Raw genomic sequence first — 25,303 nt, 5'->3', positions numbered from 1 at the left:
GGTTTGACGGAACATATGTAAATGAGCTCAGAGGGAGGAATAAGGATTCAGAGATTCAAGATAACATCGAAAACTGAAAACAAAAACAAAAGAGTATTATCCTGGTTTATGAAGTTCATTTATGTAAACATTTACTTTATAAACAAATACAGACTTTTAAGCAGAGCAAGTTAACATTTTTCATTAAAAACTCAAAAGTTTTATTTTTAAAATGCAACATTTTCTTTGGAGTTCAGCCATTTAATAAAAAAAAAAGACTTGTTCAATTGAGAGATGTGACGTCACACAGTTAGAAATCTGTATCGAGCATCTTCTTTAGTGCGCGGCTGTTCACCAGCTTTTGGAGCACATGCACGCGCCTATCAGCCAATAATCATTGATGCCTCGAGCTCTAAGCTGCACTTTGAGTCCAACCCGCTTTGCCCCCCCCGGGGGGAGGGGGGTCATTGTGCCCTGGCAGTTACCCCCCCCCTCCTCCTCCCATTCTTGTGATCACCTGAAAGTGACAGCGCTTGAAAACCGCCAAAAGAATCTCACGTTTGCGGGGGGGGGGGGGGGGGGCATGGTGATGGAGAGCGCGTGAGGGGGGAGGAGCTCAGATGATTCCTCTCTAATCCTCCAGACTCGCGCTCGGTCTAACTGCCGACTGGCTTGAACAGGGAAAGAGGGAGACGGAGGCAGGTGGAGGAGATGAAGGAAGGAGAAGAGAGGGGAGCCGCCGCTCGGAAAACACGCTGAGAGGAGGGCGGAGGGGGGCCTCACGCGGGAAGACGGAGCAGGAGAACGATGCTCTGCTCCTCGTAGTCTGCCGGAACCGAACCGGGAGAAAGAAGCAACAGGAGGGAGGCGGGAAAGCCTTGGAAAAGAAGAAGAGACCGAAGGGAGGAAGGAGACAGCGGCGATGAAGAGGGCGCAGCGGGAGAGCAGGAGCAGAGATGACTCCTTCCTCCAGCTCACATGACTCGTACAGTGATGCGTGGAGGAGAGGAGAGCTGCTGATGGAGGTCCTCCTGCTTCCTCTCCGTTAGACCAGGTGTGTCTAACAGCACATGACAGCCCAGCTGGTGAGGGGGTAAGAGGAGGTCAGGAGCAGCCAGAGGTGGAGGACAGGAGGAGCGTGCGTGGATAGAGAACATCACGCACACTTCAGGCTGCGTGCAGCTGCACTCTCTACCTCTATACTCAACACAAGTGGACTTGAAGACCTCAGTACCAGCAGCACTCCTTCTACTCAAAGGGAGCCCCCCCCATCCTGATCCCCGTGCCCAGTGGATGCCTCCTGACTCCAACCATGGGAGAATGGACCATCCTGGAGCGCCTCCTGGAGGCTGCGGTGCAGCAGCACTCCACCATGATAGGAAGGTGAGTGCAGGGTTTGGGGTGAGATGTCTCCATGTGTCCACCTCTGGATCTGCAGGGGGACAGCGTTCCAGCAGGGACTCTCAGGAACTCCTGAGGAGGGGGCGCTTTAATGTCTTAATCCCTGTCTGTCAGTGACATGATGGCAGCTTCAACAGCCACGAGGGGCAGCATCTCTCCTCTAGGGGGCACCAGAGAGGTCTTCATGATGGTGTCCTTGTTGTACCTCTCACTGAATCAGACTTTTAGGCAGGAGCAGCTTCAAAAGCTGTTTAGAAACGAACGTGGTATGCACTAACCCCCCTGCCCCCACCCCAGGTTCATACTTACCCATCCTACAGGCGGAGTGGGGCTGCAGGAGGGTTAGGAGGAGACAGGTGTAGAGGTCTAAGCGTGGACACTCACAGTCTGGGGGGGGGGTTGAGACAACATGGTGCGATCCACTCAGGGCACATGGTTGCAGGTTTTCATCAGAGGTTTGATGATCTGATCACCTGCCGTCTGGTCTCTGCTGATGTAACATCCTGCGATGTGTAAAAATCCTAGAAACTGAACGGAGATTGCGTTAACGATTGGTCTTCAGAGTCCTGCGCTTTTGGTATGAACCGTTGCCAAGGTGATGGTCTCTCGTTGACTGTATTGTGTTGATTTGTCACCATTTCAATGCAGCACAAAAACACACATTCATGTTCCACAGATGACAGGTTATGGTTAAACACTGAGACACAATACGGCAGGAGGATGGACCAACGGTGGACCTTTGTCTTCATGCCTCAGACCCCCCCCCCCCCCCCCCCATGAACTAATATGTCATTCAGGCATTCACACTTTCATACTTTTCCATTGATTTCTGCCAATATAAAGCGAAGGCCCTGATGTTCTCAATGGAAGGAACATCAATGCTGATGTTCTTCTCATGATAGTCCTTCAGAACAATGGCAGACCTTTTTCTGATTCCTATAGGGAAAATGTATCCTGACTGAACAGCTTCAGTCTCTGGAAACCTCAGATGTTGTTGTGGACTTTAAAGTCAGACTACTATCATCTTTTGATCTATTTTAACCCTTGTGCTATCCTAGGCACTTTAACATTGGGAGTTGGGTCATCTGGACCCACTAGACAGTGCTCTGAACCTTTTTTCTTCAATAATTTGTGATCTTCACAAATTGGTATCCATGGATTACATGAAATCTTTCCACCTTTATCCACCTTTGTAATGGGAGGGAGAACACGTCAATGTAAGGGTGGGGTCATCTTAGATAGCACAAGGGTTAAAAGCGTTCCCAGTGGTCTTTTAATTATATTTATGCCATTTTTTTAGCCAAAATGAAAAAAAAACTGTTGTTTTTGGGGACTTTTGGCATGGAGCCCACCCTCATTTCCTATCATCCCTTTGTTTACACTCTCTTCCGCTATAACCCCAAGCTAACATTAGCTGTGCAAAAAAAATGGCAAGCAATATTGGAGCTATCCAGTTATGACGTTTTGATGCAGATGCCAGTTCACATATACATATACCATATTCAAACTTTATTTTTTTGTCTACTCCTGATTCATAATGATTTGAATAAATAGATACTCAGAAATGCAATCTTGAGCTCATTTTTCTTAATGTCTGTCCTCTTATAATGAGAAAAATGCTGCAAGGACATGTTAAAAACACCAAAAAACACAATTTCCATTAGTGAATAAACATGGGTTGTGTTGTTTTTCATGGTGGTTCTATTTGTTAGTTATCAGTAGCGGAATTCATGTGAAGTGAATAAAGATGCTTTTCCTCGTCTTGGACTTGTGAGCAGCAGTTTGCTGAGTTTCCTGAAGGTCCGGAAGGCCTTGTGTGGGCCGTCATAAATTTCCATAAATGTACACTAATACTCCGTCTGTCCTGAAGCCATTGGTCCAGGCGCTGCCACTCTCATGTGTTCATTGGTGAACCAAGCCACAGTCCTGGGAGAGGGGGCCGCGGACAGGTTGCAGTCCCTGAGGGGGATGTGCTGTCACCATGGCAACAGTCTGAGTCCTTGGTCATACATGAGTCACATCAGGGGGAGTGGAAGTCAGTGTGAGATTACAGAGCGCTCTAGAGATTCCCTTTTTGGGTCAGAGCGTGTGCATGAGCAGACACTCTGAGTGTTTGAGCCCCTCTGTGGGCACGGCGCTGTGTGAGTGTACTCACTTACTGTCAGTGATTTATGTCTGCTTTTATGAGCAGCGGGCACGCTGATGGACTGCAGAGCCCCGGAGGATAAACAGTGATGAGGAACACGCCGCTTTACTACTCCCAACACATCCGTCACGCCGCGAGTTCTCACCTGCAAGCTGCTGTTGATCAAACCGCCAAACGTGCAGATCGATGCTCCCTCCCGCTCACATTGATCTCCATTGTTGCAATAAAAGTGGAGCCTGATGGAACAAAGAGCATCTTAATGAAAACGCCTTTAGACCGGCCGTCTGTAATCGGACCCTCAGGTCTCCTTATAGTCTGGACGGTTATTAAAGCCGTCAGAACCTGTCCAGTTTTTAAATCCCCTTTAAGGAGAACAGAAGTGAAACAGCAGTTAATCACTGTTCTATCACAGAGCAGAGGGACTCTCCACCCCACCCCATCAACACAAACAGATGATCAGGGGTTCAGCACTACAACCAATAACCCAGGAATTAGATGAAACCGCCTCCTGCTCATTTCCCTTCCTTCTCCCAGTGAGGTTTTCAGGAACGACTGGAGTTGGTTTTTCTCTGCCGGGATTGGTCTGTTTAAGATCTTTTGGTTCTGTTGTGCTCCGAAAGAGCTGTCTCCAGAAAGATGCATTCTCACTTCTGTTGTTTGCATATATTTTTAGTCCCTGCATTCATTGCGTCTCATGAGGCTAAAAACCTGCTGATGCAACCCTGTCCAACTGTCAGCCAATCAGACGCAGGGCTAACACTGTTTGATGTGTATTCAAGCTTTGAGGATCCTCAGAAAGCTCTTGATGAGCTTAAAAAAGTTCTGGAGCTGTCAGAGGTGTTTCGAAAATAGAACGGAGAAATATTTGCTGCGTCTCTTTTTCTTTTTGGGAGGGGGGGGGGGGGGGGGTTGTCAAATATGTTCCAAAAAACTTTGAAGCCCCCTGCCTCTTGCAGACCCCTATGTTTGCACGCATTACAGTTGACATGCATGCCATCATGTCTGTGCAGGATCGCAGGCTGTTGACACATGACCTTTAGCTCACTGTGCTTTTGTTCCACGGTCCCCTGTGGAGAACTCACATCCTCCCATAGACCAGTCTGCACTTGTGTTTATAGGAGTCACAGGAAGAAGCGAAATGTTCTCGCCTGGCTGGTGGCCTGTCCCCTGAGGAGACCTTCAGCCCTTCTTTGCTTTAGAATTAAAGGGGCCTCACATGGTCCATACTAGTTCTTTAGAAATTCAATGTAACTTGACCACCTGCTGCTCAAAATCAGGAAAATCTGGTGTATTAATTTTGGATAGGTATGATGATGAAAAGGTCTAAAAATGTAATGTAAGACCTGATGGATGACCGGGATGTAGACAGCAGGAGAGGATGAGGCTGCTGCTGACAGTCAGTGGGCTTCATTGGTTTAGTTTGGCTGTGGGCAGGTCAGTGTTAAAGGGACACATTCATCCAACAGAGCAAACCAGAATTAGCAGAACTTTCTTCATAAAGGAGTTTTTTTTTTTTGTAAAGTTACTACAGACTGATCAAGTCTAATGCTTTGGATGAAAACTGATTTTGTTCTGTTCTTCAGTGAAATTCCGGTTCAGTTTTATTGTGTTTTATAACCAAAGCTTCACAAATCTCAAATGATTTTCTAAGATTGGAATGTTAAAATCTATTTAAAGTTCCTGTTTTCCTTGAACATGTTAAAAAGGCCTTCATGACGTTCTTTTCCAGATCTGTGATAAGCTTTCCGGTTTAAATCTGTCTTTTGCATTATCATGACCTTTATTCTGGACTTCAAGGAAGCCGGCTTTAATGGCTTCAAGCTTGCAAAAATGTTTGCATCTTTATTCCAGGTGTCTTCTTCCAATCTTTTCAACCAGTCGAGTCAAACTCATGAGATGGAATTTTAAAACTGAGACGAAGCAGAGAAATTCATGGTGTCTGTTTTTGTGTTGGCTTTGGCCAGCAGAGGGTTTCTAAAGGTGGTTCACCTGGTTTTCAGGTGCAGCCACAGACTTCCTGATCTTAGAAGTACTTGTCTGTCACAATGCCACCCTCTCAGAGCTTCATTTGCCACAGATGACATGAAACCAAAGCAGCTTTAGCAGAATTATTGAAGCTGGTCAGTTCTGGAACATCTGCTTGTTTTAGTGCTCTTGCTCCTGATCTGCTCTGCTAATGCTTACAGCACATGGAGTTGCTGAAATTACGAGGCGGGAAATGGTAATAAACCAATTTCCCTGAAATGCAAAATCTAAAGTGGAAAACAATGAACCAACTGTGGTCTTTTTTTGGATCAAAGTGAAGCTGTGGTATTTGAAGTGAGGTTGCGCTTGGAGCTGCCAGCTTTATTTAGACTGTTTTATGACATGCAGTTTGCAGCATTTCTGCACAGCCATCGTTGTCTTTGAGAGATCATCACATCCTTCTTTTGTGTTTTACTTAGCATCAAAAACTTTGCATTTTCATTTCAATGAAATCGTCTTCCAGTCTGAAGATAAAGAGGACGCTCTCCTCTGCCTCTTCAGCTCTGCTGCTGCAGTTTCTCTTAATGAGGATCTGTGGTAAATGAGGTGAGAGTTCTGTTGGCGAGCTGCTGGCCAGAGGCAGGATCAGCCTGTGATTAACTCCACATAACCCACACACGAGGATCCATGATCACACCGGCCGCATCCATCCGCACCGGGACACCAGACCGTCTGACTCACTGTTGTTCACAACGCTGCAGGCCGGGAAGCACGGCTGCAGGAAACAAGGCTGCTGAAAACATGGCTGTAGTAAATACAAGAGCAGAAAACATGGCTGCAGGAAACACTGCTGCAGAAAACACGGTTGCGGAAAACACGGATGTAGAAAACATTGCTGTAAAAAAGATGACTGCCGAAAACACGGCTGCTGAAAACATGGCTGCAGGAAACACAACTGGTGAAAACGTGTCTGTAGTAAATACGGCAGCAGAAAACATGGCTACAGGAAACACGGGTGCAGAAAACACGGTTACTGAAAACACGGCTGTCGAAAAAATGGCTGCGGAAAAAACAGAGAAAACACTGCTGTAAAAAAGATGACTGCCGAAAACACGGCTGCTGAAAACATTGCTTCCAAAAACACGGCTGCAGGAAACACGGCTGCTGAAAACATGGCTGCTGAAAACACGGTTACTGAAAACTCAACTGCTAAAAGCACGGATGTAGAAAACACTGGTGTAAAAAACATGACTGCCTAAAACACGGCTGCTGAAAACATGGCTGCAGGAATCACAAATGCTGAAAACGTGTCTGTAGTAAATACGGCAGCAGAAAACATGGCTACAGGAAACACGGCTGCAGAAAGCACGGTTGCAGAAAACAGGGTTACTGAAAACACGGCTGTCGAAAAAACGGCTGCTGAAAACACGGCTGTAAAAAACATGACTGCCGAAAACATTGCTGCCAAAAACACAGCTGCCAAAAAACACGGCTACAGGAAACACGGCTGCAGGAACCACGGTTGTGGAAAACACTGCTGCAAAGACACGGCTGCTAAAAACACGGCTGTAAAAAACAAGACTGCAGAAAACATGCCAGCAAACACTCGTAACATACCTGCAGACTGTCCCCAAAGAAGATTGTAGCGTGTTCTTCACACTTATCCACACACGAACACATACACACGCACGCACGCATGCAAGCACACACACACACACATAAAGACGTACACACAGTCACATGATGTCTTTTGCAGATTATTTAATGAAGCAAAGAGCTGAAGGAATAGTCTGCCGGATTCATGGCAATATGCTGCCTTCACACCAGACTCACAGCCAACTCCACACAGAGACAACCTGGTAGACGGCTCTGTGAAGCAAAAGGGAAACATTTTGATTTAAAACTAGCAGAAAGACAGCCGTTAGTTTGCTTCTGACTGCTGTTTGTGACGGAATCTCCCAGCAGGCATCAGTGTGACATTTGGGAAATGTGAATCTGTGTTTGTTTGCCTCAGTTGAGAAAAAGCGAGAAAAAAGTTGGACTTGTCCGGTAGGCTCTGGTTCGGGGATTTGATCCTGAGGACATGCGTGGAGCACATACAGCATCACAGTTACAGAGATTTTTCCTATCCAAGGACATGCAGATGGTTTAGTGTAACACACCATGTGACTCGTCAAGTTAATGTTGGCTCTGCCCAAAATATGAACTCCAACCAGCTGAAACAAACAACAGGATCAACATGTTCCGGAATTTCCCCGATGAGATGATCAAGTATTTTTGAAACAAATGGAATTAGAAAAAAAGTTCTGCTGAGTTTTTTTATATATCTAATATTAACAGGCAGATGTTGAGCCTAAATGTGATCATTATACAGAAATCTGCATGTAAAACTGCATTGAATTTAAAAGTGTAACAGACGATCTGTGGGACTTTGAATGGATCATTATGTTTAGCAGTAAAACACAGACCCCTCGGGTTCAAACACTGGAGATGCTTTCCTCTAAAGTAAAAATGCAGATTTAAGGGAAATTCATTTTCTAGATTGAATCCACCATAGACAACTTCCAGTGGAGATGTGAGGTTAGTTCATCCAAATCTTTTCTTTTTCGTGTTCTGGATCCTCTGGTTCTGGATTAGCAGGAAGCATGCAGCTACCTGCTGCTTGTGGGGGTTGTTCCCAGCTTGTGTCATTGAAGCTCCCTGCATGTGCCAGAGAGCTGATTGAGGTCTAAGCTTGGCACGGGTGGACGCTGGCGGTAGGGGGGGGGAATTGGCATTGATGTGACGGCCCAAGCTTGGGATTGTCCAAAATCCACTGATTTAATCTGGATTATAGCCATCATTTTTTTCCACTCTCTCTCTCTTACAGTTATCCCTCTGTAAACCCCCCCTCACATCTCCCTTCATCCTTTTTTTCTCTTCTGCTTTTGTCCTCACCCCTCCACCTTAACCTGACAGTTTACCCCAAATAACTTGCAGACTGATCTGTTGCCATGGTAACCCCCTCCATCTCATTTTCATTCTAACCGGGTGTAAAGATGGAACAATTTCTGAAAGTCTGTCTCTGGTTTTTAACTCACCTTAGGTTTCCAAGGCAACATACTCTTATCGCCATGGAAACTGGAGTCAAACTGATGTGCTGACTCGTCAGATAATGACATGTTCCGAGTTTCATCATATTGAAATGAATTAGGAAAGAAAGGTCATCAGTGTTTTCATGTCAGTTTGCTTTTTAGACTGAAGTACAGTTCTGAAAGTGTGAAACATTTTACATCCTTATTTCTTAACTGTACAAATTGAATCATTTTGCTTTTTAACTGTAATGCCGCAACATGATCCCACTGTGGATTGATGGGTTACCTTATATCTAATATACCGGTACACCAGTACTTCCATAAACTAGAATAAACCTCTCAATTAGTTTAGTTTAGTTTAGTTTAGTTTATTTCAAACACAAAACAAGTGAAAAAGTCAACACACAGTGGTTTAAAAGACAAAATAATACAGTGTGCTTGAAAAGGAGTCGGTTGAAGATAAATCTTGTCTGCTCCCACCCCTTATTACCAAACCTGATGATGTACGTATTCAACACGTGTGTTGCTATTTACAGATAGGTACAAAACATTCACGGTTTAATTCAAAACTGACTTTGTGTTTTTGACATGGAGAGTTGAATGGATGAGTAAACAGCTCTAAAATAACGCAAAGGATCCAACTCAACCTAAGAAAGTGTACGCTCAGTGGCAGGGTCATCACAGCAGAGCAGACCCACCAAGGCTGGAAACGGAACTGGAAAAGAAAATGGGAGAAAGAGGCAGCACATAAGAGCACTGCTGAATGGCTGGTCTATTTAAGAAAAGAGCACGCAGAATCTGTTGGAATAACATCAATCCCATAAACAGTTAAAGGGTAGTGGTTATTTGGTGTTGTAACTGTAACTGATTACTTTTTGACACAATGTTCCCAACACTAAATCAAAATGCCCCGCTCACACTTCTGGCAGATCATTTTTGTTTTTTCCAAGTTGCCTGATTGACAGACAACAGACGGAGTCATGCTCCACAGCACCTGATGCTCATCAAGGTCCACCTGAGAAATGTTTCTTCTTTTTCTGTGAGTCAGAGAAGCAAACCTTCAGTCTGAACGCAGGCTGTGACACAAAGGCTGAAGAGGTGATCCTAACCTGCTGATTGGATGGAGATGTAACATGATCTTCTTCTGGCTGGAGGACACACACACAGTAGATAAAGTTACCAGGCTGCACAGAAGCTCATAACAGAGCAGTTGCATTGGTGTCATTTATTCGCATTGAGCGTGACGGTAAAGCCAGTGCGTGCTTTGGAGGTGTTGGCCTGTCGGTGGGGGAGGGCACAGCCCTCTCTCTCCTTCTGTCCTTGGCCTGAAGCACAGGAACCAGCCTTCTGGAAAACTGTGTGGAGCTGGATCCAGACCCGTGCCAGGTGACCTGCCGGGAACCTCGAGCCACGATCAACACTGGTGAAGGAACAAACTGTCAGCGAGGAGAGCGTCCGTCCAAGCATGATCATCCAGGATTAAACCTGTAGTGCCTGTCGTACCTGAGTCTCAGCTTTGTCTTCAACACACAAGCAGGAGAAGACAGACCAGGGCAAAAATATGAAGATGCACCAAACACTACGGAATGAAGACCTTTCCTCACACAAGTCAAACACAAAAACACTGCAGATTCTCTGACCGTTCTTACCATCCAGTCACTGTTGTTTCTTTATTAATTTTTTGTTATGAATCAAAAAATCCTTAGATCCTAAAAATCTCTTTGTGGACTTTTGAAAACACTGAAAATGCATCATAGTGCTCTGGGGCCTCATTTATAAAACTTTGCGTAGGATTTGCGTCAGAAGTGGCGTACGGATGAAACATAGGACGTGCGTACGCACAGAAATATTCGGAGTTATTAAACCGTGCGCACGCACATCCTACGCATCTTTCCCTTTATAAATCACAACCGATTCTAAATGCAGCGCAGCTTTTGCGGCTACAGGACACGCCCATAGTTGCCCATAAATAGTCCGTGAAACGCCCACAAATTAATATTCATGGCTTGCTAAATCATGGCAAACACAGAGGGGAAATCAAAAAAACGTAACTTCACTCAATGTGAAGTAGAAGTTATCGTTGGCGAGGTGGAAAAGAGGAGAAAAATGTTGTTTGGAGGGCACAGTGTGGCCTTACTAATGCCAAAAAGGCACGTGAGTCTGAGTGGCAAACGGTGGCAGACGCCGTAAATGCTGCAGCCTCACAACCTCGGACGTGGCCGAAATAAAAAAGAAATGAAAGAAATGATCGGACATCAAAGTCGAGGCAAAAAAACGTCTAGCGCTGCATCGGCAGAGTGTGTCCGCCACGTGTGGGGGGGTGGGCGGGGGGGTTTGGGGGGAGACACCGGAGCTGACCCCTCTTGGTGAGAAACTGTCCGCTATTATTGGGGAATCCCTATTAAGTCCCCCTTATCGGCGTCCTCCTCCGCCTCAGTCACCTGACTGAGACGGAGGGGACGCCGACGCGCCAGGGTCGGGGCCAACACAGCAATCAGCGCCAGGGGGTAGAGGCACGTTTTTAAGCTGTGCCACATTGTGTAGCACGGCACATGCCAGCACGATTTGGCACACACTGTCACTTTCACGTGTTTCTTCCATCTGCCGACGGTGTCGCCGTTTCTCATTTCACCCGTTTTTGTGCGTACGCCTGGGTCAGAGCTTGCGTGAAGGACCGCACATTTTCCCGTCAAGTTTGCTTTTTATAAATCTCAACTATTGCGTAGAGAGTGGCGTACGCCTTCTTTTGTGCGTACGCAACGTTTATAAATGAGGCCCCTTTATAAAACCGTGCGCACGCACATCCTACGCATCTTTCCTTTTATAAATCACAACCAATTCTAAATGCTGCGCAGCATTTGCGGCTTCATGACACGCCTATAGTTGCCCATAAATAGTCAGTGAAACGCCCACAAATGAATATTCATTGATTGCGAAACCATGGCACACACCGAGAGGAAATCAAAAAGACGTAACTTCACTCAACGTGAAGTAGAAGTTATCGTTGACGAGGTGGAAAAGAGGAGAAAAGTGTTGTCTGGAGGGCAAAGTGTGGGCATTACTAATGCCAAAAAGGCACGTGAAAATGCTGTAGCCTCACAACCTCGGACCGTGGCCGAAGTAAAAAAGAAATGGTCGGACATCAAAGTCGCGGCAAAAAAGCGTCTGGCGCTGCATCGCCAGAGTGTGTCTGCCAAGGGGGGGGGGGGGGGGGGGGGGGGGGGGGGGGGGGGGGGGGGGCAGCGGAGCTGACCCCTCTTGAGAGACTGGCGGCAATAATTGGGGAATCCCTTAAGGGGTGTGGTGACTGAGGCGGAGGGAGACACCGACGCGCCAGATTCACCGGGTGACACCCCCCCCAAAGGCCCGCAGAGGTCCAAAGGGACGGCTCGAATAAGTCGGAACCGGCTCATAAGCCACTCGTCCTCGTTTGCCAGCAAGTCTTCTTGCTGTCTAAAGATGCGTTCACTCCGAATTCTTCCATTTGCCACATCTTCTAAGAGCACAAGATCAGCCATTGTGCGTCATTACGCATTGTGATGGGGCATTTTATTTCCATCCATTTAATTACATCTGACAAGCTACAGATGTCGGTAATAATCGACGTGGAAATGGGAAATTGTTCCGCGCAAATGTAATTTCTTGTTGCTTTCTGAATGGTTGAGACATACGCCATACATTGTTTTATCAAAAATAAAACAAACTAAAGGCATATGCATGAATACCATAATTCCGTAGCTTATGAAGAAATGTTTTAATATGAAAACAACTTTCCCCAGTGGACAATTAATACGTCCGTCCGTCCGTCCGTCTGTCTGATTCGCACACATCTGGCGGCGCGTGCACACGCAGCGGCTCCTCTCTCCCCTACCTTCAGTGTTTTTTGGCTTTTTTTTGGCTTTATCTTTTTGGGTTTCAAGGATTTATTGTTTTTAAAAGAATGTATTTTAAGTCGTAAGTCGTTTATTTATTATTGTACATGCTGCTTGCACTGTGGGGTGGGAGGAAAGCAATTTCATCTGTGCTGTATGTCTTACGGATGCAACATATTTGACAATAAAGCTGACTTTGACTATATCTGCTCCACCAGACGGACACATTGACGAGAATATCAGTTTTGTACATTATTTCGTTCTGTTAACTATATTATTTATGAGGATGAATTGCACTACATGCCAATATTGCAGAACATATTTCACTTTTCTTTTTGCAAATATGTGTTCATTTAAGTTTCTGTTGTAATTTTCGTTTGATTTTTTTTTGTTTGTTTCACTGCTGATCGATCAAACGGGTGTTGGTGTAGCTGTTAATTGTAAGACTTGCTTTGTGAAGTCTTCATGTTATTTCTGAGAGGCAGTATTGTCATTTTCACTTTCACGTGTTTCTTCCATCTGCCGACGGTGTCGCCGTTTCTCATTTCACCCGTTTTTGTGCGTACGCCTGGGTCAGAGCTTGCGTGAAGGACCGCACATTTTCCCGTCAAGTTTGCTTTTTATAAATCTCAACTATTGCGTAGAGAGTGGCGTACGCCTTCTTTTGTGCGTACGCAACGTTTATAAATGAGGCCCCAGGTCTCTAAAGAGAAAAGGCCAGCTCATCAAAAAGCATTTAGTTTCTTAAATGTTATTACATTTCTCCACATTTGTATTATCACTTAAGTTAATACATATTTAAGGTATAAGAATTTCCTGCACACTTTTTTAGTTTACTTTTATTATTTCTCTAATTTTGGTCTTCACCTTTCGGCATACTCCTTCAGGGGTCGCCACAGGTAGCAGCTTCCACTGATTCACACAGGTGGTTTGGTAGAGATTGTGCCCTTCCTGACACAATACTGTGTTTTATCCAGGCTGGGGACCGGCACAGGAAGACTCAGACATGGGTCCCGCTTGTGGCTAGGCAGTAGCACATAGGGTCTTGCCCAAGGACCCCCAGTGGATGAAGCTTATTGTCCCTCATGGGAAACAACCCCTGATTTCCCGGGCTTCAGTTATGCACTTCGCCAACCAAGCTATCTAGCTACTTTATTATTCTGATAATATCATAATTTATAGTTTCAAATAAAATAATAAAGATAAAAAATTTCTAAAAAATCTAACAAAACATGCAATTATTATAATGACATCTTTCATAGAAACTATTCTCTTGAATAATGGAAGAACATGTCAGTGAAACCTCCAGCTCACATGTGATTCATTCATTGTCAGGTTTCAGCTGAAGGACATAAAACTAGAAAGTTAAACTGTGAACTGTTTACTGCTGCCATGATCTGTAACAAATAACAAATAAGTTATTTAGATAATTTGTTTGTCTATAAATATTAAAATAAATGTCACAGGTTCTCACATTTATTCAGTAATTATCATTCACCAGTTTCTATAAAAACACTCTTCTTCAGGTAGAAGCTGGAAGTTTAATGCATCTTTGCTTAAAGGCTTCTCCTAAATGTGGAATATATTACAAATAAATGAAGTTATTGATGTTTCCTTTTTCTTTAACTGTTTTATCTTAATTGTTTGTGGAGGTCCAGGAAACCGTTAATCTTTAAACTGAATCCTTGTAAGTCTATTTTTAGAGGATTCACTTTCATTATTCAATGATTATTTTCATCGACCTCTTCAAGTTTTCCAAATAAAATCCATGAAGATGGTTTAAGAATTCCCTCCTGAATCAATTTCGTTTCAATCTATTTTCCTTTATCTCTCTGTAGAAAAATCTTATTCTTTTGGTGATTTGGTCTCTAGAAGGCACATCTTCTTCTCCTTTCATCTTCATTTTAGGCCCCCTGCCTGTTGCCGTGGTAACCAGCAGAGGAAGGTTGAGTTGGAGGGATTGAAGAGAGGGGGGCAGATGCTTGTTACCGTGTCTTCTCCCCATTGACTGTAATGAGAACTGGACTGAGTGATTCCTCCTCCCTCGTGTTCTAAGTAGGAAGTACCTGCTGGCCCCAAGAAGCCAAAATGGACTTCTATGGAGAAAGAAGAAGCTATCATTACAACATTCATTCCATTTGTCAGAATAACCATTCTTGCTCTACTACCCTTTTTTAACAGGTTCTTGCTAATCCTAATTTTCTTCATAGTTTGTATTTATTGCAAGTTATTCAAGTTATAAACTGACCAATCAGATGCCTCAATTAAAGCATGTGGTGCCCACTGACCCCCACCTTGAATGTTCAAAATGTTGGATTGACATATTTTCCCGAGCCGCTTTCGGCGGAAGGGGTGCGGACTTTGAACAAGATTACTCCTGATTAGCGACAGTGGTTGCCATAGAAACGTTGATTCAGACCGACTTGTCTGACTTGTCTTCAGTTGGGCTGCACGGTGGTGCAGTGGTTAGTGCTCTTGCCTCACAGCATGAAGGCCCCTGGTTAAAGTCCCGGCTGGGGGACCTGAAAACAAAACAAAACCTGAAAACAGAACACCAATGGGGGACCTTTCTGTGTGGAGTTTGCATGTTCTCCCCGTGTATGCGTGGGTTCTCTCCGGGGACTCTAGCTTCCTCCCACTGTCCAAAAACATTAAACTCTAAATTGTCCCTAGGTGTGAATGTGAGTATGCATGGGTGTGTGATATATGAGACCCTGTGACAGAATGGGGACCTGTCCAGGGTGTCCCCTGCCTTCGCCCATAATAGGGATTGGCTCCAGCAGCCCTGTGACCCTGAAAGGGACAAACAGAAGAAGATGAATGAATTGACTTCATTTTGCTGTGGGTAACGTCACTCGCTTAGTCCAGTTCTCTTGTACAGTCAATGCTTCTCCCACATATTGAAACCTCATTTTTCCTTTGACCTTCAGCTCCTCACAGATCACCTCCTTCTTCACACAGCTCAATCACTTCACAGGCCTTCCTGCTCTCAGCATTAGTTCTGCTGCCTCACAACACAGTGAGTGAGTTTCTCAGAAAGAGCAAACAACACAACAGTTGTGCTGCGTCATTAAACCCTCAAATTCAGCTGCAGCTCAGAATGCTGAACCCACTTTAGCATTTCTGCAGCTTTTTCTGTCATATTACCATTAAGATGTAGGAGATGCGGAAGATGGTGCACATGGTGAAGATTGTTTATATGGTAGACACAAGAAAATTATGGAGATGGTGACGACATTGGAGTGGTAAAGATGGTGACAATGAAGATTGTGGAGATGTGGAGATGGTAAAGATGGTGGAGATGGTGAAGGTGGTGGAGGTGGTGGAGAATATTTTTGTCATAAAAGGATCAAATCAAACACAAACTGAGGCTTAAATGGAACAGAACAGCTTCAATAGAATCTTTGTAGTAAAATATAGAAATCAGAGATTTGTTTCTGTGTCTCTGTGAATGTGTGTGTGTTTGTGTGGTGGTGGTGGTGGTGGTGGTGGTGGTGTGGGGAGGTCTGTGCTCCTTCTGTTTGACAGAAAGCTTTTGGCTCTTTTACATGAACTAGGCCCAAAACTAAAAGTGTTTCACCAAATGTAATGAAACTGCAGAAAATTAAAAAGAAAAAGTTGAAAGTCTGAAATTATTCACTGATCAGCAGCAGATCATCTGAGGCCAGAAAAGCTTCAGCGTGTTAAATGATGTGCAGCTGATGAGCAGAAAAGGCTCCTGCCCTCCGTCCTTTGACTGAACATCTGCTGATGTTCATTTCACTGACAGCGCTGCGAACCAGCTGCCTGCAGGGGGGCACACAGATCAGTATCTGCATCAAAACGAAGAGTTTTGTTCAGAAAGGTCCTGAAATGAAGGTTAAATGCAGCCTGCAGCGACCCCCCCCTCCATGGCAAATCTGCTGCTGCTGTGTGGACCATCCACATCTACGGCGTCAGGGGGGGCATAAGTCAGCTGGTGTGAAGCTGTAATTTAGTTTCTGTCATCTTAACTAGAGATAAAAGAGGAGGTGTGCATCACTGGAGGGAGAAGAAGGTGAGAAAAAAAAGGTCAAGGAAAGATCAAAGTGAGGCAGGATGGGGGCGGAGCTTGCTGTACTATGATAATCTGCAGCTGTTTTATAGCATTAAACCAAAAAAAAAGGAAGAACTAATGTAAGAATACTCCCCGTCCCAGCCCTACCACAGATTACAGGAGCGGGTTTGCGTGCAGAAGCTATTATATAATTCATTCTCCATGATGAGATTTTCTGCCATTGCTGGTTTTCCTCGCTAACCTCCCTGCCCCCCCATCCTCGTTCTGGCAGGTTGTTCTTTTAATTTGGCTTCAAGATGTTTGAGCTGCAGTTTATTTACTGACAGTCTAATCCTTTAACTGGAACTCGTCTTCTGCATCTTTTTGAACTTCTCTCTCAAACACTTAACTGTCCTTGTGGAGCTTTGTTGCATGGATGTCCGTGTGTGTGTGTCCATGCATGTATTGGTGCACGTGTGTGGATTTACTAAGCTCCTTAATGGAGTCACAACAAGGGCAGAGGCATTTTCATTTTTAACCCCCCACCCAACCCCCTTCCCCACAGTGTTGGCAGATCAGAGGCGGACAGATTGGTATCAGAAATTTTTAAAAACGTTCTTCATTTGTGAGATTCACTGACCACCTAAACGCCTCCCCCAGTAGAAAGGTTCATGTCTTTGATTCTTCATCGGCCCAGAGGAAGTTTGGTCTGATGCAGTCTGACTCCTCAGGTGTTTCAGGTACAGCGGTGTGGAGACCCCTCCCACCCTCCCATCCCAGAACTGGTTAAAAGACCAGAAAAATCCGGGTTCTGGTCTGAATCTGGATCCAACTCATGAGCAGTTGGAAGGAGAACGTGCCAAAGCCAGCTCCTATACTCACTGATGATGAACCAAAGCTGGGAATCGAGTGGCTCCTAATGGTCAGTGGAATGATACAATCCGAGCTGGTCATCTGATACAATGACCATGGTGTCAACAGCGTGGAGGCACAGTAGGGACCACATGAATCTATCATATGGTAACCAGGGGAAATGCTGTCAGACAATCATTGAAATAAGTGTATTTGTAAATCACTGCTTGCTGTGAAACAGGAAGCAAAGTTTTTCTTCATTCTGCATTGTTCAGACTTACTTAAGGATGTTTGTCCACAAGGAGCCTGTTAACCTATAATAACCTTAATGAGGTGTTTCTCTGGAAGGTGCTCTAAGGATCTATGAAGTATTGACAAAACACAGACTCAAGTATTTTGTCAGAAATAATCTCTTTGTTTCATAACCACAAAATGAAATAGCTCATCTTAACCTTTACCTGTTGCCATGGCAGTGATGTTATTTTTTCAAGTTGAGGAGTGTGCAGAATATGTGTTTGTTCTGAACTGGACGTTAATATACAGAAAACACTCTAGGTAGACAGATGATGTTCTAATGGTTGTAACGTTTCCTATTGACCCCATGAATGACAGCAACATGTGGGGAGTGTCCAGCTCATCATCTACAGTTTTCAATAGGGCTGACACACCAGGGCCATCTGCACTGATAGTCTTCTTTTTCTTCTAAACCTGATTCAGATGTTTCCAAATGATCCTTTATGTCCTTATAGAGTGGTCCTCAGAGTGCTCCTTAATTATTTACTTTTCTTCTTTAAAGTCTGATGGGTAAAATCAGTAAGTTAGAGTTGGTTTTCTTTGCTTCTTTGTCTTGAAGTTGAGTCATGACTCAACTTCAAGACAACGTTATCTGGATGAAGGAGAACCTTCTCCAACTTTTTTTCTTTGCTTCAAAGGTCTTCAATTCCGTTAAGGCCTTGTTCATTCTTCAATTGAAAATCATTTCAAATGTCTTAACGGGTCATCTTAGGAGTTAAGTGAACTTTTAGTAATCAATAATTTTTCCCAATGACCTTTAATGGATGTAACCTCATTTTTCAAATCTGTGATGGTGAGGGTTTACATGTGGATGAAGCTTACCTGTAAAAACCAACCAATCAAGGCAAAAATGAATTTTATTTTGAAATGTTCAATAATTTAAAAGTCATATCTTCTAAAAACCAGAATCCCCAATAAAATACCATGGAAGTATTTGTAAGTTCAAAGAGAGGTAAACATCGAACACCTTGGGTTTCGTCACACTACTTATGCTTCCTTTAGGGGGTGCTACAGCAAAGCCTCCTACCCTCCCTTCTGCCTCCTCCGCTCTCATGCCCTCTTTCTCTTAATGAAACTCTTCTTTAGCCTTCGTCTTTCTTGCTAGCTCCAACCTCATCATCTTTTGACCAACATAATAACTGTTCCTCCTCTTAATGTGTCCAAACCATCTCAGTCTGCTGCCCTGCATTTATCTCCAAAACATTTATCTCGGTCTGTTCCTCTGATGGACTAATTCCTGATCTTTTCCATCTTGGTCACTCCTAAAGAGAACCACAACATCTTCATCTGTGCTAACTTCAGCTCTGCCTCCTGTCTGTGCATCTAAACCAACAACATGGCTGTTCTCACCGTAAATCTCCACCCACCATCATGGTTCACAAGAGATAACCTCATCTGTCAGTCTGTCCATCACTACTGTCTTTTACTTCTGTGCTTTACTTCTTGTGAGACATCTGAAACACCAAACCCAGCTCCAACAGAAGGTGGAACTGTGTCGCAGTGATTCGTTTTTGACTTTTGTAATGAACTTTAAGGACCATTTCTCTGTTTTCCTCTGCAGTAAACCTTTATATCTTTGGCTACACTAACAGTGTCTCTGTTTGCTTCTCTCTTAGGATATTGCTGACTGTGGTGGTCATCTTCCGCATCTTGATTGTGGCCATAGTTGGGGAGACGGTTTATGAGGATGAGCAGACCATGTTCATCTGTAACACTCTGCAGCCAGGCTGCAACCAGGCCTGCTACGACAAGGCCTTCCCAATCTCCCACATCCGCTACTGGGTGTTCCAGATCATCCTGGTCTGCACTCCCAGCCTCTGCTTCATCACCTACTCAGTTCACCAGTCAGCCAAGCAGAAAGACCGCCGGTACTCCTTCCTCTATCCCATCATGGAGAAGGACTATGGCGGCAGAGATGGAATGCGAAAGCTTCGCAATATAAATGGGATTTTAGTGCAGCACGGTGGTGATGGGGGAGGGGGGAAGGAAGAGCCTGACTGTTTAGAAGTTAAGGAGATTCCCAACGCCCCGCGAGGTCTCACACATGGGAAGAGCTCCAAAGTACGTCGGCAAGAAGGCATCTCTCGCTTTTACATCATTCAGGTCGTGTTCCGAAACGCCCTGGAAATTGGCTTCTTGGCAGGCCAATACTTCCTGTATGGCTTCAGCGTGCCTGGGATTTTTGAGTGTGACCGTTACCCCTGCCTCAAGGAAGTGGAGTGCTACGTGTCCCGGCCCACGGAAAAGACTGTTTTCCTGGTTTTTATGTTTGCAGTGAGCGGCATCTGCGTTGTGCTGAATTTAGCCGAGCTCAACCACCTGGGCTGGCGGAAGATCAAGGCAGCGATCCGGGGCGTCCAGGCTCGCAGGAAATCCATCTGCGAGATCAGAAAAAAGGACATGGCCCACTTGTCCCAGCCGCCCAACCTGGGACGCACTCAGTCCAGCGAATCGGCCTACGTTTGACGATGAAGATGAAAACAGGAGAGGATGGATGTGGAGAGAGAAGGAATTATGATTTTCATTTGCTCAGGATTAAAGGCCAAAACAAAAATCCTTTGGTGATGATGGAGATGAAGAGAATGTAAGGGCAGTGGAAAATGAATAATACAGTAAATGACAAAGTATTTGGGTCTGCTAGCAAACACACGAACAGGGATCTCGTGAGGAGATTCAGTCTGTTTTTATACTTTTATCCTAATAATCCATGAGCTTCTCCACTGCCCTTTGGAGGGAAGGCGTAAGTCATCAAGAAGTTAGGGAGGAAATGGAAAAAAAGGAAAAACTTAGGAGGAATTGTTTGTATTCTTTGAGAAGTGACAACGGTGTTTGATGCATCCCATGGTGCTTTTCATCTGGACTCCATCAGATTCACCAAAAAGAGGAGGGGGGGAGCGGATAGGACAGAGGAACATCATTAACAGAGGAACGGAAGAACTGTCAGAGCAGTCACAACCCATGTTTGTTGGGGGGGGGGGTGTTGGTGGGACAAGAGCATGTGAACCAAAAGACGGAGGAGAGAAGAACGGACATATTTTTAAGTTCCTCCATCTTTTCTCTGGAGGCTCATTGGTCTGCCTCCAGCGTGGTGTCTTCTGCTGAGATGACGTCACAGGCCAAAAGCAGAGAAGAGCCGACTGTGTTTATGCTCTGTCTCTTGGCAAAAGTTGATGCGAGCACAAACAGAGAGAAGTTACCATAAACACTTTCATCCCTGAACTCCGTGGTTGGCAGCAGAACAAACTTAGTGAACAAATGGACTAACAGTTAATTAGAGTAATCCCCCCATGAATCCAAACCAAAAGTCCTTGCTGTTAGAGAAGAGCACAGAAAAATACAGGAAGAAGAAGAAACCCTAACTTTTATACAAACGTTGTAAATGACATAACCATGAGTTTAGATTTTCTTTATTTTCCAGAGATGGTGCCATTTTTAATATATTCAAATTATTGTTGAGAACATATAGAAAGTATACCATAGTATTATTGAGTATATCCAAATCAAATTATTTATTTTTTGGGTGGTTGAAAAGTCTTACTTTATCAGATGTAAAAACTCTTTATTTAACACAAATAATCTTTTCACTGATGGAAGGGACGTCATGACTTGAAGGCGTTTGTGGGCTTTAATGTGAACCAGTGAAGGTGTGCAGCTGGTTTCCTTCAGAAGAAAACTGTAAACACATCTGTACAGTATTTGTTCTTTGCCAACCAGCTGCAGCCTGTGTTTGCTAGAGGCATGTGCACGTTTCCTGAATGACCGAGCTGTTACTGATGAGGATTTATTAAGACACGTGTGTTTTTGAACTTCAGTGGTTTTCTTTTAGCTGTTTCTGTGCCGACTGATATCAGCTTGCATGCAAGAAAAAAAAGAGAGAGAACAGTAAAAAAAAAAAGAGGACAGAGCAGTGCACCCGGATCATGAAAGAGGAGTGGAAGAGTGGCGGACTGCAGGGACCAATGCTGGGAAAACATTTCTGGATGTCACAGATTTTTCTAAAAACCTGGAGCTGACAGGAGGCAGTCGCAAAAACCAGCAACCCTGAGAAACCAAAATGGGTTTGGTTAAATGTAAAACCTAAGCTGCTCAGTTACACAGAGAAAAACTTGTTTAGGAAATGTATGCAACTGAAAAACTATTATGATCTTATTTTAAATTAGTCTTCACTCACCAAAACTATTTTATTAGGTTGATTTATAAGTTTCATAGTCAACTTTTCTGTTTTTTTTTTGTACGTTTTTAACTTCATATGACCCTAGCCCCACAGCTAGAAGTCCCTCAGTCAGGTCAGCGTGCAGATTATCTGTGCTTTCTCAGCGTCTCCTCCTTGTAAACAGATCAGAGCTGACTTTAGCAGCAGCTAAAGCAGCCGCAGATTCCCTCAGCCTTTTGGAATCTAACAGGTAATTCCCTCCAGGTTTAGATATACTCAGGATCTTCAGTGAAATGGACTCCGTCCTCTGCATGCACCAGCGAAGACAACATCCCTGAAAGGTCCTGCCAGAAACACTAATAATAGCAGCTGGGTTTCCCATTAGAAACGGTGCTTCAAGTGAAGGCTTAAATGCGACCTTAAGCTTAAAAGCCTAAAAGCCGAGTCCGGAACTATATCCGGCTGCTGCTACAGAGTCCATTCATATTAGTCTCCGAGACAGTGCAGGTTTGAGTTCTATTTTTACTGAATTGCACACATGCACTCTCTCAACGTGCGCTCACTTTGGAGAAGATCTGAACATAAAGCAGACGTCTCCTTCAGCGGGAACTCCAGTCCGCTGTCCTTCAGGTGGGCACATCAGCCAAAGAATCAAGCTCTTTCCCAGAGTTCATTAGTGCTTCAAACCTCCTGTGATTACAACACTGCCTCCCCTTTCAGAGTAAAAGCCCAGCTCTTCCAGCAGTCCTCTGCTCTCCACAGCCTGCTTTACTGTCTGTCAGTGTGAAATGAATTATGCAAACTTTTTCTTATTTGCTTCCTGTTTTGACTATTGGATTCATTTTTATTTGTTGCTCTTTTTGTATGGAAACGTATCAAAAAAGAAACAACGTTTTTCATGTAGTGAAAACTTTTTTTTTAAAGGTTTTGTGAAAATCAAGGGTAGAGCGTTGAAATATAAGAGTAGCAGAAAAAACATTATATTTCCTCCTTCGCCAAAGTCATATGCAAATTTACAAGACTTTTTAACTGCATGTGTATTAGCTATAATAAGCATGTTTCTATGTTTTATTCAACAGAATCTAAAAAGAAAGATTTTTACAGTTGAAGTTATACAGGAATGATGACTAGTGTGCAGATGAAACCCAGATCTTTGGACCAAACAGAGCTCAGCCAGTCCAAAAAAGAGTGTGACAAATGCTGTGAACCCTCATCCTTAAGAAAATGGCACAAAATACCTTTAAAATGACCACCATGGGCTTTGACTCATGAGATATTCCTTTGAAGGGTTTGTGAAAAAAGTACTGTAAAAAAAGAAAGAAATCACAGAATATTAAATGTGCAGCTATGAGACTGGCTGCTGAAACATTCCAGGATTTAGACTGTAGCACAAAGTGTATTTGAGGTGGACTGAATTCTCAGAAAACGAACAACAGGAAGCACACTCAGGACAGAAAACATCCGTTTTATACTGGTAGAAGTGGACCTTCTTTACATTTTATAGAAACTGTGCGTTGGCATCGTCCTCATCAATCCTGATACTGTTGGACCCTCCTCAGAAAGCCTGAGCCATCTGCTCTTTGGTGTTCGTGAAGACTTTACCTTCTTCAGATACATTCCTTTAAATCCAGCAAAGTCCTGCCCACGCATCACTGTTGATGTAGCTCTGCAGAAGCGAAGCTCACACCTTTGACTGTTACCAGGCTGTCAGCTTGGCTGCAACGGTTTACAGGTCACAACGTTTCCGATCAAATTCTCTGTAGAATTATCCTGCAGTAAATGAAGCGACCGTTCGATTCCTCCGGGACGCAGCGTGCAGTCCGTTTCCTTCATGATCACAGCTCTCGCTGGTACATCTCTGTTTCTGCCAGAGGGAACTGAGATCGATTTAGCCAGTGCAACGGGCTCGTCTGCAGCTCTGTGGAGGATTTTAAAAGAATTTTAGGGTTTCTTACTCATCACAGGTTACAAAGCCATAGAATAAAAGACACATTCCAAATATAAAAGAGCACAATGTGAGGAAGTTCTGCAGAACTTCACCAATTAATGTTTAAGACATTTTTGCATTTAAACTGAAACTAAACAGCTTTAAAGGAAATTCTGTGTTTAATGCAACAAAAAAAGGCAATGAAAAATCTGATTTATCCAAACGTTCAGCAGGGATTTCCATTGAGTCGCTCTAGTCCTGTGTCATACTGGTGCTCCTGGACTGGATCAGAACCACTTCAACACGCAGAAATCTTCCTTCGGCATGCTCACTCTCAACTATGTGTCTGCAGCAGACTCAGTTAAAACGGCCTCTTTACTTCATGTCCTGACCAACAGCAGCTCCTTAGAGCTCAAGGTCTCCATCATTGGTCTGGCTGAAAGGAGAAGATCTGAATGTTGATGTTTCAGCAAAGTGGGAGGAGCAAAGCGACACATGGCCAATATTTATAAAAGAAAGATGACCTTGTTAGATTTTAGGAAATCCTGGCTTCCACAGTCACATCTAAGCAGATGTGAACCCAGGAATGACGCACACACAACCTACCACTTGGTGACACCATCAGAGAATCTGTGGTTGCAGGTTCACAAACATACGTGACGGCCCTTCGTTAAAGTCCCTGTACATTTAATCAGTGTACTGTATGTAAAGACTGAATAAACCTTGAATGTGACATAACACCTGAACCAGCCTTCACCTGCTGATTTCTGACCTACAATTCAGTTCCTGCATTTGTGTGGTTGATGAATTGAATGTGTGTCTGTGATGGAGTGACAGGGTTGAAGCTGAAACACTCAGAAGCGGTGGCGCACAGGTGGTGCACTGATACAGTTCTATATTTAGCAGATGCACAGCAGTTTTTCAGAGTGAGGTTTGCAGCGCAGCTGGTTAGTAAAATGACATTTCTGACCTCAATAGGTGATTCTGAAATGTTTCAGCAGGATTAAGCTCTCATCACTGATGGGGTGGGGGGTGGGGGGTAGAATGCCGCCTCTGCATGTGTCTGTTTTTCACAACCTGCCCTCCTGCTGGGGGTTCAGGACACGTGCGCACAATGCAATGTGCTCGTTCACAAAAGCACCGCAGGCAGGTTTGCGCCACTTTCTGGACCTGTGTGTGTGTGTCCAAAAGACATCCAACCTTCTCAGATGGGTCACATGGTGGCTGCGATCAACTGGGATTGAAGGGTTGTTGCCACGGTGATAAGCCAGCTGGTAATGTCTCTCAGCACAGCCAGGATTAGTCTGCCAACAGATGGCTGGACGCTCCCTGTCACTTCCTGAAACACACATCCATTCTACTTCCTGCATGAAATGCTGCCATTGGATCCAGCCGTCTGCCTGTTCTTGTGACAATAAGTCTCTCTGAATTAGATTTCCCTTTGTTATCATAAAGAAACCTCTGTCCAGTCAGGTACATATCCTTTCAACAATTGCACTGGAGCTCTTCGGCTTGTTGATGGACCAAACAGACGAACATGTGTAGGAAAACAGTTTTTTAAACTCTGGTTTAGAACATCAGTATTGACTACGATTAATAGTCAAACTAATAGTTAATATAAACTC

The 25,303-nt window shown here is 44.3% G+C and overlaps 1 protein-coding gene across 1 annotated transcript; it reads left to right on the top strand.

The window, feature by feature from the left end:
- The first annotated feature begins 578 nt into the window (after positions 1-578).
- Positions 579-24,424, top strand: LOC101175254 (gap junction delta-2 protein). The gene is made up of 2 exons (XM_004075456.4): positions 579-1,362; positions 19,215-24,424. Exons 1-2 carry the CDS (start codon positions 1,292-1,294, stop codon positions 20,062-20,064), a joined length of 921 nt encoding a protein of 306 aa, XP_004075504.1. The 5' UTR covers positions 579-1,291; the 3' UTR covers positions 20,065-24,424.
- The last annotated feature ends 879 nt before the right edge of the window (positions 24,425-25,303 follow it).

This window comes from Oryzias latipes, chromosome 13, assembly GCF_002234675.1.
Source record: "Oryzias latipes chromosome 13, ASM223467v1".
Taxonomy (NCBI): domain Eukaryota; kingdom Metazoa; phylum Chordata; class Actinopteri; order Beloniformes; family Adrianichthyidae; genus Oryzias; species Oryzias latipes.
This window is presented reverse-complemented; position numbering and strand designations above follow the sequence as displayed.

Excerpts from the sequence above, each read along its gene's own strand:
- LOC101175254 (XM_004075456.4), top strand. The coding sequence starts at position 1,292 with ATGGGAGAATGGACCATCCTGGAGCGCCTCCTGGAGGCTGCGGTGCAG. Across the intron at positions 1,363-19,214 it reads CACTCCACCATGATAGGAAG|GATATTGCTGACTGTGGTGG; the intron begins GTGAGTGCAGGG and ends CTTCTCTCTTAG.